This window comes from Clarias gariepinus, chromosome 21 (assembly GCF_024256425.1).
Source record: "Clarias gariepinus isolate MV-2021 ecotype Netherlands chromosome 21, CGAR_prim_01v2, whole genome shotgun sequence".
Classification (NCBI taxonomy): domain Eukaryota; kingdom Metazoa; phylum Chordata; class Actinopteri; order Siluriformes; family Clariidae; genus Clarias; species Clarias gariepinus.
This window is the reverse complement of record NC_071120.1, coordinates 24,511,052-24,528,330: the sequence shown is the minus strand read 5'-3', so window position 1 is coordinate 24,528,330 and position 17,279 is coordinate 24,511,052. Positions and strand designations below refer to the sequence as shown.

The 17,279-nt window shown below is 36.1% G+C and overlaps 1 protein-coding gene across 3 annotated transcripts; it reads left to right on the top strand.

Annotated features, from left to right (window-relative positions):
* The first annotated feature begins 34 nt into the window (after nt 1-34).
* Nucleotides 35-6,406, top strand: spring1 (SREBF pathway regulator in golgi 1). Of its 3 annotated transcripts, none has more exons than XM_053480521.1 (7): nt 35-590; nt 725-797; nt 934-1,123; nt 3,107-3,263; nt 3,446-3,597; nt 4,889-5,002; nt 5,789-6,406. In XM_053480521.1, the coding sequence occupies exons 3-7, from the start codon at nt 1,031-1,033 to the stop codon at nt 5,870-5,872; spliced, it is 600 nt and encodes a 199-aa protein (XP_053336496.1). In that variant the 5' UTR covers nt 35-590; nt 725-797; nt 934-1,030; the 3' UTR covers nt 5,873-6,406. The 3 variants fall into 3 exon arrangements, with proteins under 3 accessions (XP_053336496.1, XP_053336495.1, XP_053336494.1); XM_053480520.1 differs by having other exon boundaries at nt 694-797; XM_053480519.1 differs by lacking the exon at nt 725-797.
* Nucleotides 6,407-17,279: the final 10,873 nt, after the last annotated feature.

The window sequence follows — 17,279 nt, the reverse complement described above, 5'->3', positions numbered from 1 at the left end:
CAGTCTGCCAAAACACTTCCGCATTCGGGAAAAAAACAACTTCTATTATGATAATGGCTGTCAGTTTTAATGCCTACTCGATTTACATTACTGTTCCGAATCTCGCTGAGCTATTAATACGATTTCTGTATTATTCGTGATATTTGTTTTATTACTTTTTAATTTACTGGAACACACCTCTTATTATTAGCGAATTTATTTGAGAATGGTTAATGCTAGCTAGCTAGCTAATGTTGAGTAGCCAGCTGATTTAACCGGCTGTGTGTGTTTTGGAGTTTGTTTTGAGTTGGTTTTATTTGTCACTTTAGTATTAAACCAAATTTAAGGTTAATGTAGGATATTGGAATTGCTTAGCATACGTTTTTAAATGTAATCTAGGCATGTAAACTAAAATGGGTTAGGTGTTGATGAGTGCGCATGCGCGTGGCTGCATGGCCTGTCACATTTTTTGTTTTTCATTTAAAGTGTGTATTAAAAGCACGATTTCAGCTAAATTGAGATCCACCACAGAGTGTTTCTTGGTCCGATTTGATCTGATCTAGTGTTCATGTAGCTGAGGAGCAATCTGATTGAGCTACATTCATTTGCAGGTGAGTGTTTATTAATTCATAAAGATTTATAAACATATCCAATAAATAATTATACAACAGTCAATCAGTTCTGACAACTCAATCTAATCTGATTGGACGAGAGGATAAGGTGATAATAGACAGTGTTCATGTAGGCGAGGAGCGCCCTGATTGAGCTACATCTCATTGGATTTCTTTGTCGTATCTGATCGAATCCAATCTGATCAGGTGTCTATGTAATTTCATTACATCATTATTTTTTTGGTTGTATCTGATCTGATGTTTATTTAAATGAGCAGTTATCTGAATGAGATACACCGTAGAGGATTTCCCAGTCATATCTGATCTAATCTATTTGTATCAGATGTTCCTGTAGCTGAGAAGCAATTCGATCGAGATTTCTTGGTCATATCCGATCCCATCTAATCTGATCTGGTGCACGTCGAGACCCAGCCGGCTCCATGGTTCTGCGCAGGCTGCTGCGGAGGCGCTGGGTCCTGGGGGTCGTCTTCGGCTTCTCCCTAATTTACTTCCTCACCAGCACACTCAAACAGGTGAGTGATCGCAAATTTATGAAGGTGATGTTTATAACACATATAACACATGTTTTTTTTTAGAATGAAGATGCAATGACTAATGTATTATGATGTGTTAATACAATAAGCGAACAATAAGACGCTTATACAACCGCCCGTGAACTAAAAAGAAGAAATATTTCTATAAATGTGAGAGAGCATTTAAAGTAAAATAGAGTTTTCCAGTAATAAAAGTAATATAATAATAAAGATGATAAAGATTTGCTAAGAAGTTACCAAAATAAAATAGAAGGCGACAAGTTAAGCAGAATTTACAGACGATAAGATAAGTGTAAAAATATCTCATGTTGTGATTGAAGTACGATTGAAACAGTATGAAACGAAACCGTATGATATGTGTGTGTCAGCAGCGGTGTGGTTGTCTTTGTTCCAAATTGCAGTTCGTCCTCATTTATGTGAAAAATGAGCAGTGTGTAAACAAGAACAAGAAATGTGCAACATATGAGCAAATATTTAACGTAGTAAGTAATGTGCTACATCCTGAATCTGATGTGTAAGCAGGAATACAGGGTGTGTGTGTATATTGTGTGAAAGAAGAAAAAAAACAGCTCAGAGCGTCCGAATAGCTAGCATGAGGAAGAAGCTCCTTCTCCTCCTCAGTCTGTCTGTGTTGGTCTTTAGGGCGTGTAGAACCCGTCTGTCCTGCACGGTGCTGATATCCAAACCAGGTCGAGATGTTCCCTGTCAGGATGCTCTCCATGGTGCAAGGATATCTGTAGGCGGAGCAAAATAAACAAACCATAATCTGTTCATGGAACTGTTGTATAAAATCAACATTTCATTCAAGGTCATACCATGCTGTTTTCAGTAGTACAGCGCTGAATATAAAATCTGACCCATGATACGATGTTATGGACGTGTTTTTGGTTCATTAGACATTATACAGTCAGGGAGAAAAGAAAGTACACCCTCCTTCAGTTCTTAGTTTTAATTTATAACAACTAAAGAAGGCTTGTGTCGTCCTCACCAGCCTGCATGAACAGTGTTTATAAGCAATGTAAAAAACTGCTGAAACATTTTCTCCAAATCAAAGTGAGACCGTGAAATAAATAAATGAATGAATGAATAAATATTTATTGTAGTAAAACGTTAAATGACCATAAATATATATATATATTTTTTTTTTTGTTGAATCTAATCACGTCAAACCCATAGAGTGTACAAAAAGAATGAGAAAAATCCTCTATGACATCACCTATAGGTTTTCGAAGCAGTAGTTTTCAAGCTCAGCTGTGGGAGCTCTGGTCATCACCACCTTGGCAGGAGCTGACTCCACCTACAGCCTGGTTAATCCATAAATGAGCAAATGGGCGGAACGAACGGAGCCTGGGTGTGACTTGTAACATGCCGACTTATCTCAGTTACCACAAGCTTAGCTTTAGCTTAGCCAAAAAACTATATTGGCTAACGCATTTAAAGGCCGTGTCAACACCTAAATTTATTTGAGGTAAAGTTAAACTGACTTACAAACAAGTTCCGTCCGGGAAGCACGTTTGTAAGTTGGATTTGTTCTCAAGTCCAACAAAGTGAGTCTTATACGCCTTAGACACAAATATACAATGTATATCATAGCAATCCACTTTGCTCATGACTAAATCTCTGTCCCCTTTACCCACACCAAAAACCATAACTGCGCCTAAGGAAATGAAGCTCACACGTCAAGTGTGACAGTGTTGTCTTTGCGCCTTTAATTATGAAGGAAATTCTGGACGCCATTTTGTCTTGGAGCTGTTTTCCACTGTATTGGACTGTGAACTCCCACACGCACACACACACACAAACACAAACAATATACCAGACTTTGGACATTTTATACATTCAATTACTCACTGAAAATGGGGTATTGACTCACATTTTTGGAGCACAGTTTTTGCACTTTCTCGCATTGCCTTCTGTTGTTTCTCAGTGAGTTTAAAACTGATCATAATGCGATGCGTACAGGAGGAGCGGAGCATGCGGGATCGGACGCTGCTGGAGGCGAAGGAATCCGATCACCCCATCGCGTGGAAAGTCAAGTTCAACCTGGGAAACAGCAGCAGGCAGATCACGCAGTGCAGGAACTCCATCCAGGGGAAGAACCTTCTCACTGACGAACTAGGTAAATCATGTCAGGGTTACCGTCTGATTAAAGGAAAAATCCTAATCCGCCCTAATCCACAATAGCGGCGGCGCTACTTCAGTGTTTTAAATGACATAGCCCTTAAATTACATTAAATAATCATTTTAAAACTCTATGTTCTTGTCTGATCATGTATGTCGTGTCGATGATCATCCGCTCAGGTTACGTGTGCGAGAGGAAGGACCTGCTGGTGAACGGGTGCTGTAACGTGAACGCGCCGCGCTCAGGGCAGTACATGTGTAAGAGCTGTCTGCCCAACGGCTGCTGCAGCGTCTACGAGTACTGCGTATCCTGCTGTCTCCAGCCTGACAAGGTGCGTGACAGGCAGAGGACACACCCTGCACTCAGATCTCTCTCTGCTGCTCTCTAGTGGGTGTTCTTGTATTATGGTCCCTGACTGTCGCCATGGTTTCACCAATAATCTGATATAGTCAGCTAGAGAAAGCGTATTCAGTCTTATATATTTTTTTTTTGTATTGTTTTATTACAGTATAAACACTCGGGTAACTCTTTCATGCTTATTTTTCACTTTAATGGGGAATACTGGACATTTTTCAAAATATCTATCTATCAGTCACATTAGGATAACGTTTTTTAAAGTGTCTGCCCCCAGTGGGCTTTAAAGGTACTGCAGGTGAGCCAGAAAAGACCATTTACAGTAATAATTAAAATAAAGAAATAAAATAATGAAAAAAAGACAAAATAAATATTTTTGTAGTAAAGTGCGAAATGACCATAAATTATTTATGATAAAATATTTTAATTAAAAAAATCATCAGAACGTAAAACAAAGCCATGGGATTTACATATTAATCATATTCACTTATCCTTGATTAACTTTTTACTTACGATAAAAAATGTATATATTAATAACAAAAAAAGGAAAAACTGATGTAAAAAATTTTTTTTTTTTTTTTACCAGACACTGCTTATCAACTATGATTTACTTTTGCCCTTTTTGTTTTATTATTATTATTAGTAGTAGTATTTTATAATAATAATAATAATAATAGCAGTACATGTTTTTTTTTTTTTTTTTACTCTTGAGCAGTTTTGGGTATTGTACTTATAAATCTACAATAAATGTAACAGAAATAATGCAGCATTTATAATCATATCATTATAAACAAGTATGTTTAGATTTGTTTAAAAATAATTTATGCACGAAAGGGTTCAATTAACAGAAAGGGTGACAAGCTGTATTTAAAGTGGTGCAATACATCCTAATCAGATACAAATAACGATAATAATGACAGAAAACTTGACGGAAAGACTCGAGATGTACTCACGTAGACAGGATACCACAAGAGGCACAGAAATATCACATGAAAGAGCCATTTTCACTTTGATGCATCACAAGCAAATGAGGCAAAGTAGGTGGCGAAAAAACTATTATTATTAACCGTAATACATATTTGGTTCTGAATGTTGGGAGCGCTAGACAGTTACAGGTGGTACCAATGTGTTTCACCGCAAATGATTTAATTATAGATGAGATTATATGCATTTTGGAAATTAACGTGCCATATTAATACTTAAATATTGATCCCATCTCTCTCTCTCTTTTTTTTTCTTAATTTTTTGAAATTCATTTTCTCCATCAGCAACCTCTCCTGGAGCGCTTTTTGAACCGAGCCGCTGAAGGATTTCGGAATCTCTTCACCGCAGTAGAGGATCACTTTGAGCTGTGTTTGGCGAAATGTCGAACCTCCTCGCAGGTAACCGTCAAAACTCTCATCTCGTCTGAACTAAAAGAACCTAAAAGAAAACTCTAATAAATGTTGCACTTTTAGAGAAAGGTCCTGTTACACCAAGGCCGCATTTACACGGGCAATTAATTCCAAATATTTTACTATTCATTTTTATGATTATTTATTTATTTATTTACATAATAATATAATGCACATTTTAAAAAGGTGCCTAATTTAGGATATCTGGACATTTGTCTTTCATCTTATCCTCTTGTGTCCCTGCGTCCTCATATGGAGACCTTTTGGGTTCGCTTATTCATTCTGTGAAACTTGGTAGCAAAAGCTCCATACACTTATTAGTAGAAACACAGGGGTGTCAAACTCAGTTTTCTGGTCAAAGACAATGCTTAGGTTTTATACTTATCAGGTCCTACTTGAAAATATACAAGAAAATTAAAAAATGCATACAAAACTAAAGCTCAGGGCCTTCTGATTACTCTGTTAATTCTGAAAGATTAACTTTTTTTTTTTTTTTTTTATTTATTTATAAATGTCTGTAATTTCTAAATGCTTAATGCCACATGTTTGTTTTAAATCCGCTTCAATTTAGGATGAAAGTCTGCACTTCAATACCATCTTGATAGCTTAATTTAAAATTTATTGTGCTGGTGTATGGAGGAGGAAAAAAAAGCAAATAGAAATAATTAGAGAACAAACGAGAATAATAGGATTTACTTCTTGATCAAAAAGTGTGTATGTGTGTGTATAGAACAACAAAATAGTGTATGTCATGTGATTTTTTTCTTTCTTCAGAGCGTCCAGCACGAGAACACGTACAGAAACCCCCAGGCGAAGTACTGTTACGGCGAGAGCCCCCCCGAGCTCCTGCCCATCTGACGGAGGAAAGTATTCCCATAAAAATATTCTCTACCTCTCGCCTCCTCTGCTCGACGGTCTCGCCCCAACCCCCCCGTCCCCCATCAGCATGAAGACATTAAAACCTAAAGCTGTACTTGGTGGGGGGTTGGAAAGGAAATATAAAAAAAAAAAAAAAAAAGAAGAAGAAGGACGAATCGTAATCGTGTCCAAGAAGCCTCTCGACCTCAGCTGTTACTGTAATCTACACGATATTTTGGGTTCATGCCACAGAAACCTATGGTTGGCAGTTCCTTACATAAATTACTCTTTAACAGGAAATGTGTCACCGGACTGATGTCACAAGTTGAGCTCAGTATTAGATGCGCGAGTGCGCAATCTTGTCTGGAATAGCATGTGAGCGTAATAGTGAACGCACTCGCTAAGCGTCAGCGGAAGGACCAGATCGGACGGTGAGCATCCGTCAAGATGCCGATCGCTTGTTAAAAACCTTGCATGTGAAGTGCTGCGTATTAAAGCTATATGTTAATTTAATAAACACAATTTTTAACTTCATGTCTCGTCTAAATTGTGAAAGAAGAAATGCTACGTTCTTTCTTTCTTTTTTATGTTTTTAAATTAAACCTTACTTATCTATTAAATTTTTTTATTCATCCATTTATCTAGCCTGGTCAAACAGTGACTCACACACACACACACTATCTCGGTCAGATTTCAGCACTTGCCTTAAAACACACACTATATGAATAGGCTACCATTTAACTAACTCGGTTATACTGCTTATTCATTATATACCGCAGCGGTTTTTACAACAGAGGATATACTGTATGGCACATACTTATTACTGTTACATTTCCAGTTGTGTAAGATCTGTGGAACAAAGTAGTTCCTCTTATTATTCACGCTATATGACCGCATAGACACCATAGGTGGATGAAATGGCACTGATGAAATGGCACTGAGGTCACTGTAGGCGTTAGATAGGAATGACTATTGTATTAGAAGCACCAGAGCGCTGCATACACCCCTTTTCTTCTGCACCTACAGCATTTAGCTTAGATTCTCCTAATCACATAGGAGTGTAGACACTCGATCGTTACAAGTTTGTTCTCCGCCATGCCAATCCCTTAGGTGAAACTTATCATCCTCCCGCTGCCGCATACACTTTATATTGCACTTATGTTAATAATAATAAACTTGAGTAACATCCAATTTTTAATCCATAAGAATTTAATATCATGTTGGCCCCACCCCCTTCGCAGCTATAACAGCTTCAACTCTCCTGATAAGGCTTTCCACAAGGTTAAGGAGTGTGTTTATGGGAATGTTTTGACCGTTCTTCCAGAAGCACATTTGTGAGGTCAGATACTGATGTCGTGGCTCGCAGTCTCCGTTTTAATTCGTCCCTAAGATGTTCTATCAGGTTGAGGTCAGGACTTTCTGCAGGCCTGTCAGGTTTTTCCACATCATCCACATGTCTTTATAGACGTTGCTTTGTGGTCCGCTGGTGCGCAGTCATGTTGGAACCGGAAGGGGCCGTCTTTAAAACTGTTTCCAGAAGGTTGGAAACATGAAATTGTCCAAAGTGTCTTGGTATGCTGAAGCATTAAGAATTCCTTCTATTGAAATGAAGGGGCAGAGCTTACTGTAACTCCTGCAAAACCACCGCAACCACATCATAATCCCACCTTTACACTTGGCAAAATGCAGTCAGACCCAGTCGGCTTGGGTGCAGCTGCTCTGCCATGGAAACCCATTCCATTAAGCTCTGTACACACTGTCAGAGGTCTGTACTGTAGCTGTTATTCTGCAGAAAATCGGCTACCACTTTGTGCACCATGAGTCCAAGCACCTGCTGCCCCGGCTCTGTGATTTTTGTGCTGAATCGCTTCCACTTTGTTATAACAGTTGACTGTGGAATATTTAGTAGCGAGAAAATGTCACGACTGGACTTATTGCACAGGTGGCGTCCTATCACGGTACCACGCTGGAATTCACTGAGCTTCTTAGAGCGACACATTCTTTCACAAGTGTTTGTAGAAGCGGTCTGCATGCCTCTGTGCTTGATTTTATACAACTGTAACCATGGAAGTGACTGGAACAACAGTTTAATTATTTGGATGGGTGAGCGAATATCTTTGGCAATCTAGTGTAGCTATAAAGCAGTAGGCACATGTTGTCCTTCCTCTCAAGGTCATTGAGACAAAAAAAGTTTTGTCATGTTACCAAGAATTTGGAAATCCCTTGAGTCTTCCGTTCTAAAGGCTCTCTCATGATGGAAAACTGTTTCAAAGTGTTGCAAAACTCTGAAATTGGAGACTTCTTCATTCTAAATCTAAAAGACGTCTGCTTACAGAAAACGTCTGCAATTAGATAGATAGATAGATAGATAGATAGATAGATAGATACTTTATTGATTGTTGTTGTTTATTGTTATTAATACTAAATAGACTTACTATAATGAAGCATAAATCACTTCTCAATAGTAATCTCCTAAAAGAACCTAACATTGCACCAGACCAAGTTGCACCAAGTTCGTCTCGTAATGTTTTTTTCTGCCATGTTTTTATTATCATTTCATCTTATTTATTTATTTAAAAACCTGATACATGAAACGAAATTAAAATGAGCCCATTCTCTTTTGATCTTCTCTCGCGATCTCTTGATACAAGAACAATTAATCATCGTGATTATCTGTACAACAAATCCTGAAACCAAATTAGTAAATTAACAAGAGGCAAGGCGTTTCATTTCCACATACGACATGTTGATTAATTACCGGCATCTCAGGGGGATTTCTGAAGTGTTTAAAGCGCAAACTGCGCACCTGCTTCTGCTAATGACTGCTTAAAGTTTAACCCGAGTTTAGTCATGATCTTTTATTTAGTTTCATTATATATGCAGTGCTGCGAAAACGTATTCGCCCCCTCCTGTTTTTTTTTTCCTTTTTTCATATTTGTCATATTTAAATCATTCAGATCACCAAACAAATGCTAATATTACACGAAGATAACCAAACTACATACAAAATAGATATTGCACATTTCTTTAGATCTTTAAGCGTCCTTCATTTTGTCAGACAGGTTTTATTATATGAGATTTTTCGATTCAACAGATCTGGCAGTTATCAGGTCTGGGTGTGGCAAGTAAAATTTAACTCAGCTTTCCAAATATCACAGGTTAATTTAAGATTTAGCAAGGGGGGATTACTTTTTTACACAGGGTCAGGTGAGTTTGGACGCCTAGCGAATAAAAGCATCATTTAAAAAATTGCTTTTTGTATTTACTCATATTTTTTTTTTCATATCCGAATAATTTAAGTGTGACTATTACGCAAAGGTTAAACAGGAAGGGGGCTAACACTTTTTCATGGCACTGTAGTACATATTTATCTGTACGAGGACCTGAGGCATTACAAAAAAAAAGAAAAAACCTGAAACTTACAATAATTTGAAAAAAAAAAATTTTATCAACATTTTAAGAAATAAAAGAAAGTCTACTTACACACAAATACGGGTTTTACTCAAAGTTTTAAACCTTTTAAATAATTTTAAATATCAGTCAGTTGTATACAATACATCATCAATATTTATATTAAAATATTTGTTTTTTTGATATGCATTAAAATATATGTAAGCTTATAATTATAATAATAATAATACTTTTCTGGTCAATTTTTAAAAAACCCAACTTTAAATATCTTTTAACATTTTACCAATTTAATGAACGTTGCTACTATAAGTTGGCCTCTTAAGTAAAACTAAAAAAAAAAAAAAAGTCATTATTAAAATTGGGTTCATGGAGTTAAGTTACAATGTTAAACTGCTAAACACATAACATCGCATCATTCGAAATCATGACAATTTTACAAAATCCTTTTTATAAAAACTTTATTTTTTAATAAATACTTTTACAATAAAAATACACTACAAAACAAAATTCACACACTTTTAACGTAATTTGACCGCCATTAACTTTTGATTAAGATTTGCAATGTGGTGGGCAGTTCATGTGTGAAAGTGATTTCTCATCCTGACAGCAACACACTTTCACAATTGAAGTCCTGGAGTATTGTTTACCTGTACCGTCAAATTTCAGCTGACTACATCTTACTACCACATCACATACCTGACCGTCTAAGACCAATATTTTCCCAAAATATACAAACAACACTGTTGCAAAAAAACACAAATGCTTAAATAACACTGTAAATAAATATTAGAAACAAATAAATAGATTTTTCTGATAAATAATAGTAAATATAAAAATCTTGTTTAAATAAAAAAGAAAACAGGATTTAAAAATAATAATACACAAATAATTTAAACTTCTCCTTATTGCTTGTGTTGATGCCAGCTCGGCTGGTCATGGATAAGCTGCTCAAGGAATTTCACCGAAGAGTGCAGGAAGCTCCCGATCCACTGCTTGGCCTCAAAGTGACGTTTTGGGAAATCAGGCTTTGGAGGATTGGGGCATTGTTTCAAAATTAGACTTGTGCATGACCTGATAGTACTGTTCAGTCTTGCAGTAAGCTTTTCAAGTTTATAATGCAGGTCTACAGAGACATGCAGACTTTTCCAGTGCTCATCAATCACTATCAGCGAAAGATTCATGTAGTCGAGACCACACGCAGCGGCCTTCATCTTCTTGTCGATTGGTTCCGACTCGTCAATCTTGAGGGGGCGGTGGTGGTGATTGTTGTTGTGCTTGATATTTGTGTGTTTCACCTGTAGGGACAGAAACACAGCGGGTAAATAAGCAGCTCACAGAGTTTCCAACTCTGTAATATTAGAATGGAACATTAACTTAACCAACGTTCAGGGGATTTTTTTCCCTCGATTTTCTCCCTAATCTAGTCTAGTTTTAGCAAATTCACAAGAATCTTGTTGGAAAGCGCTATCCACCCTCTTCCACATGCGTGAGCTTAGAAAAGCCCAGACTTGACTAGTGTTACAGTGATTGACGGAAAGAAACTAACATCAGCTCTCCCACCTTATAAGCACAGCCTGTTTTGCTTTCTCAAACTCTTCCCGCCACAAAAACCACATTATTTAATATAAGACTTCAAACCAAAGCACTCAGAAAGTGCTGACTTATTTCTGTAACATTAGCTTTGACTGCGATTCTACATCCGGCTGCAAAGATTACATCGACTCTCTCATGGGAAGATCCAGACGCATTTATTGCATGATGATCTAAATAATTAAAATAATACTAAACAGTACAATTTTAAACGTGTATTTTAAAACATGCAAAAAAAAAGTGTGATCGTATTTATGGTGAAGCTTTCTTCCATTTAGGGAAGGAGTCTCCAATACCAGTCAGACGTAAAGCAGTAACTTGGGCTTTTGAGGGTTTTGACTCAGACCACATTGCGTCGCACATCAACCCTGCCGTTATCTATAACCGCACACCAAGTCGTGTTTTATTTCTTACACTTTATGAAGAGAAATTCACAAAGTAATAGCGATGTAATTAATTTAGACATGATGAAAAATTGTTGCATAGTGCACAAATTCGAAAGATTATTAAGCTTGTTTTTTTTTTTCACTCAGATGTATAAAACATTTTTGTGAGAATTTACAGTTAATTGTTGCAAACATTTGCAGGATAGAAATACGGTTATTGTTCTACTATTTCAGTTTAAAAAACACATTTTAGTTTATAGCCTTGTAAAGTGTAAAACCATTATTTAATATAATCTGAATTGAAATTTAAACAAAAAGTGTTGAATAATTATTTATATATTTTTTCTGTTTATAGATATCTTTGTGCTCGCTTGTTTGTTGTAGAGTTACTCATGTTGCAGTACTTACATAGTATTGCTCGAAATTCACGAATTCCTGTTTTGCGAGACTCAGAACTTGAGATATTTTGCAGTTATGAACTGGAGAGGCCATGAGCACATCCAAGACCAAACATAATGTCAGAATTCCTGAAAAAGAGATGAGCAACGTATGAGATATGCAGCTTACAATAAAAAATAAATAAATAAACCTGGAAGCAATAATCACCACAGTTATGATTGATAATGACTCAAATATGCAAAAAAAGATCTGAAATCCAGACGTTACCTGCCGTGGACCTCATGAGGATTAGATTCCGGTGAACGTCTGATGAGGTTTAAGATTAGACGCAGCGCCTTCAGCGTGTCGTAAGTGTATGTCTTGCATGACAGGATTAAGTGCCTTATAAAGGTTTTAGTCACAGGAGTAAAAGTGATGCATGCTTATCTCACAACGAGATGACGTAAAAAAAACCGACCGCAGAGCTCAGAAACACTCATCGGAGGAGTTTACAAATTCAACATTTGCACAATAAGATGTTTAATTATTATTATTTTTTAATGAAGCTCCAAAGCAAGACACACATAAGGCGTATATCTGGAAAGAAGGAAATGGTTATTTTTGCTTGCAACAGAAACTTCAGCTTCCTGAAACTCGTGCAGCTCCAGGGCATCGGGTGAAATTTGACAACATCGGTTTAAACACGTTTAGCTTTTTTTTATGAACATATGACTATGATTTGGAATCAGATTTAGTTACTCATGTGAGTGATTTTAGCCTTTGTAACACTTTCTTTTTGTTTGTTTTTGTTTTTTTTATTTTCACAAAAAATGCTGCTTTAAATTTTTGTGTGAACTATTAAAAAAAGTTAGCATTTTGCATTTTTTAAATATTTTTTATTTTTATATTTTTTTTTGCTAAATATTGGAAAATACAAAAACAGACACAAAGACACACACACACACACACACATATATATATATAATATATTTGATGAAATTGATATATTGATATACATTTATTAAATGAAGTGAAAAAAAATACTAATTACATTTTATTGGTTTAATCTTCTCCTTTTTTTTTTTTACATTCGAGTTACGAATTTCTGCAAATACGAACATTCGTAGATACGACCAATCACGAAAGTCGCTTATGTATATTGTACAAGAAATAGACACTGCAGTGCACCATATTTACAATTATATACAATATGTTAAGTGTCTAAGTGAATGTATAAAATTTCTGAAGTCAGGTATATTGTATGTGTGTGGGGGGAGGGGGTGGTGGTGTGGGGGGGGGTGTGTGTGGGGGGGTGGGGGGGGGTGGGGGTGTATGGGAGAAATAAGTCGCCTCAATGGTAGCAATGAATCAGTCCTGATTCATGCCTTAAATTTATTCTTGAATGATCCATAGATCACAACCACAAACAAAAAAAAAAAAAACGTTCCTCTGAAACTCTGCAGGTACAGGGACGGGAGTAAATGAGAGACAAAAATGTCCTTGGATAATTACTCCCCAGCACTGCACTAAAAATACAAGAAAGTCTTTGGAAAAAGGGGGGGGGAGTCAAGACTTTTGCACAGTACTGTACTTATTTGTAAGCGTAACCAGAGAATGGCATAAATGAGAACATTTACCTCATGTTTTTTTTATTTATATATTTCGAGGATTTTTTCTCTCCCTAATTTAGTCATGTCCAATTTCTCCTCACCACTAGGGGGCTCCACATTAAGGCTACTTAAGTCAGGAGACTATCACAAGTTTCCTCCGAACCACGTGATGTCACCGGCCGCATCAGTCGATAGATCCGGCTCAGCTTGATGGAGCTGAGATTTAACCTCATAACCTTGTGTTTGAGTGCTTGAGTGCTTGAATCGTTGAACACGGCTGTACCAGTGGCTCAGCACGTCTGCTATGCTTTGCACACAATCCAACGCAACATGTATGACGCATACAGAGCTTTCACTGCAGAAGTTGAAGAAGTCATGGCCTGGGGACTTTCCAGCGTTAATCAACGGGAGAAGTTTTAAAGTGCGCAGGATTTTTCTTCGAAAAAAAAATAACCTAGACATGAGTCTCCAGATTTATGAATGAAGTCAAACGTTCAAGATTGAAATAAGACACAGAGGCGTCATCCGGTCACTATGTCAAGGGACGCTGTGGTGCAACGCGTGTGCGGTGTTGCACGTTGGGAGTTACGCTTGGACACTTTCTATTCGAGGGTGTTGGGTGAATTATATTTACACAACAAAAAAACTCATTTGCAACACATTTTCTTAAGTGTGATAGTCATAATACAAAATTGCATGCACCGAAGGGCTATTTTAACAGTATGATTTGTGACAAACACGTTTACTGGACACCTTGTTGGGATCCTGTTGCACCGGGTATCGTGTAAAATCTTCAGTTCAATTTAGAATAAGGGATTTTTTCGATAAATTGACTTTCATCTGTGCGATGTAATACCGATATTTTAGTATTAATCATAAAGGATGCTGATCTGTGAGAGAGAACAAAACCTCTGCAACGTCTTTGAAGAATAGGAAATAACAGCTGAATCATCAGTAACGCCCCTCCTCACTCCATTACAGCATTACCTCGCAGTAAGACGCTTTCCTATGGCTATGGCAATCAGCTTAACTTAAATGCTTTATCGTAAGTGTAACGTGAACGCAGTCACCTCTGAAACGCTCATTAGAGTTCAATCAGTGATGGGGCACCTAATAAAAATGATAAAAATTTTTGAACGGATCATGAAGGATGGTGGTGAGATTAGGTTCAAGGCTTTAATCTAATTATATCTGTAGCCTTAGATATAATATCAATAACTTTAGGATAAAGCAATGCATTATATTATAAGATCGGCAATTAAAAAGCAAAAAGAGTTTCGGCCATATTTCTATCATATTAATTCTGCAGATTTTTAAAAACTTTTTTTTACTGGTTTTATCAGACCATGTTTTTACTTTTAACTTCTATTTCAAATGCAGTCAGCCAAAAAAATTTATACCCACTTCAGGAAAAGAAAAACTTATATAAATGTTTTAATACGAAATGTTTTGCTATATTGTTATATGTGATAATATTATGATAATAACATTTATTTTATATTAATATAATATAGATCTTATATTCGTATTCACAGTGGTTCCACATTTTCCACATGTTACAGCCTTATTCCAAAATAGATTACATTCATTATTATTTTCTTAAAAATCTACAAACAATACCCCATAATGAGAACTTGAAAGAAGTTTGGTTAAAATCTTTGTAAATTAAATGTAAACCTGTTCATGTATTCACAACCTTTGCCATGACACTCAAAATTGAGCTCAGGTGCATCCTCTTTCCGCTGATTCCACAAGTTTGAAACCACCAGGACTCTTTCTAGAGCCTGGCCAAAGTGAGCGATTTGGGGAGAAGGGCCCTAGTCAGGGAGGTGACCAGGTACCCAATGGTCAGTGTGTAAGAGCTCCAGTTGTTCTCTGTGGAGAAAGGTGACCCTTCCAGAAGAACAACCATCTCTGCTGCACTCCACCAATCAGGCCTGCATGGTAGAGTGGCCAGATGGAAGCCACTTCTCAATAAAAGGCACATGGCAGCCCGCTTGGAGTTGAAATAATTTTGTTGTTGTTCTTTAAGCACCTTTGACAATAATTGAAGCCTCAAGTCTTTTTAAGTATGATGCTACAAAATGGTTCTTTTTCTGAAAGGACTGATCAGGGATGATCAGTGGAGACGGGATGCGCCTGAGCTCAATTCTAAATGTCATGGCAAAGGCGGCGAATACTTATGGACATTACAAACATACATACATCATTTAATTTGCTTTTTATTTGTAATAAATTTTTTAAAGATTCCAAACAAACTTTTTTCATGTTGTCATTATAGGGTATTGTTTGTAATATTTTGAGAATAATGAGTAAAATAATGAATTGAATCAATTTTAAATGTAACATAGCAAAATGTGTATACACACAATATATATACACACACACACACACACACACACACACACACACATGATATATATGAGTTTCTCAGTAAGTGCCTTATTAACTCTAACATCCATTTTACACTTTGGATTACCAATGCATTATATTACAAAAATAAATCAATTTATGGGTTTCAAACATATTTCTACCATATTAATACTGAATACGGAATTTTTTGTTTTATGTGCGTGCACTCTGTTTCCTTTTTCAACCACGTTTTCACTTGTAGTTTCTCCACTAAAGATATTTAGTGCTGATAAAAGCCTTGCAGAAAAAGTAACTCCACCTTGATCACACTGCCAAGTGGGTTAGTTTTTTTTTCATCTTTTTTTCCCTAGAAAGAATAATCTACATTTAATCTGAAAAATACAGAGTAATCTACATTAACTTAATCTGCTGATACATTTACTCAACCAGTCTGGTTTAAAAATAGTTTAAAATACAGTACATTGATATTAGGTTAAAAATGTCATTTTTACATTTTTATGTAATTGTAATTTAAAAATTATATTAAACATTTTATGTAATTTGTATATTTTTACAACATTAAAACACAGCTACAGTACGTCTAAACGTAAATGTGCACAAATGATTTTGCTTGGTGGAACTCTGTCTACTGTTTCAGTTTTATGTAGGCATTTCATCATCATTTCTACATCTCTTATTACAAAACAATCTCGAATCATATAAGTGATGATGTAAACTGTTCTCCTTATGACAATATAAATAATAGTTTTCTTGAACTTTGTCTAAGAATTATTCAAGACTTCCTGTCTGAACTTTTGATGATCTGTTTGCTTCGGTATGTTCTTTAACAAACCAAGTTCTTCTAACAACAGTTGTACTTATATGGAGACACTTTAATTGCTCACAACTGAATGCAATTCGATTAATTATTTGAAGTGGGATGATGGTGACTGAACTCGTTTAGGGGTTTTAAAGCAACAGGTGTGAATACTTTTATAATTCCAATATTTTCCAATATTCTGTTGAACGTTTAAAATACATTCATGACATATAATTTACAATAAATTTCATTTCAGTTCCCGGATTTAATTTTACAAAATATATAACTTTTAAAGTATATATAAAAGTTTAAAAGGTGAATATTCATGTACGTAGGGCAGAATATATTATATTTTTAGAAGAAAAAAAGTCATTTTAGTTGATGAGAATTCAAGAGATGTCAAATGCTAAATAATAAGGTGTCAGATTTCTTGTAGTTATTTTAACCCAACCTCTTAAGGGGTGCCAATAATTCTGGAGAAGACTGTATTTTTGGTTCTGCATATTTTACCCTAGCTTTTTAACCTTTTGAAAATGCTCGCATACGTGTACATTTGAATAATCTTTTTCAAAAGTCAGAAATTTGTGTCCTATATTTTATAGACTCAGGGTCCACTTTAATAAGAACACCCGAGGCAGAGTGAGAGAGGTTGAAGGAGGACGTCCATACTGGTTTGCCGCTGACAGCAAGGCAACTGGAATTTAAATAACCAGTCTGTAGAACTGTAGTTTAAAATAAAATAATAATAATAATAAGATTGCAGGACATGAAACACGTAGAACCCTGTAAAATAAAAAAACAGGAATCTAAGGCTATGTGGACACAGGTGTACAGAAACTGGATAGTTGAAGATTGGACAA

What these genes read in the sequence shown, in the direction of transcription:
- spring1 (XM_053480519.1), top strand. Translation starts at nt 1,031, where the DNA reads ATGGTTCTGCGCAGGCTGCTGCGGAGGCGCTGGGTCCTGGGGGTCGTC. An exon ending in TCACCAGCACACTCAAACAG is followed by an intron (nt 1,124 to 3,106) that starts GTGAGTGATCGC and finishes CGATGCGTACAG; the next exon opens with GAGGAGCGGAGCATGCGGGA. An exon ending in CCTTCTCACTGACGAACTAG is followed by an intron (nt 3,264 to 3,445) that starts GTAAATCATGTC and finishes TCATCCGCTCAG; the next exon opens with GTTACGTGTGCGAGAGGAAG.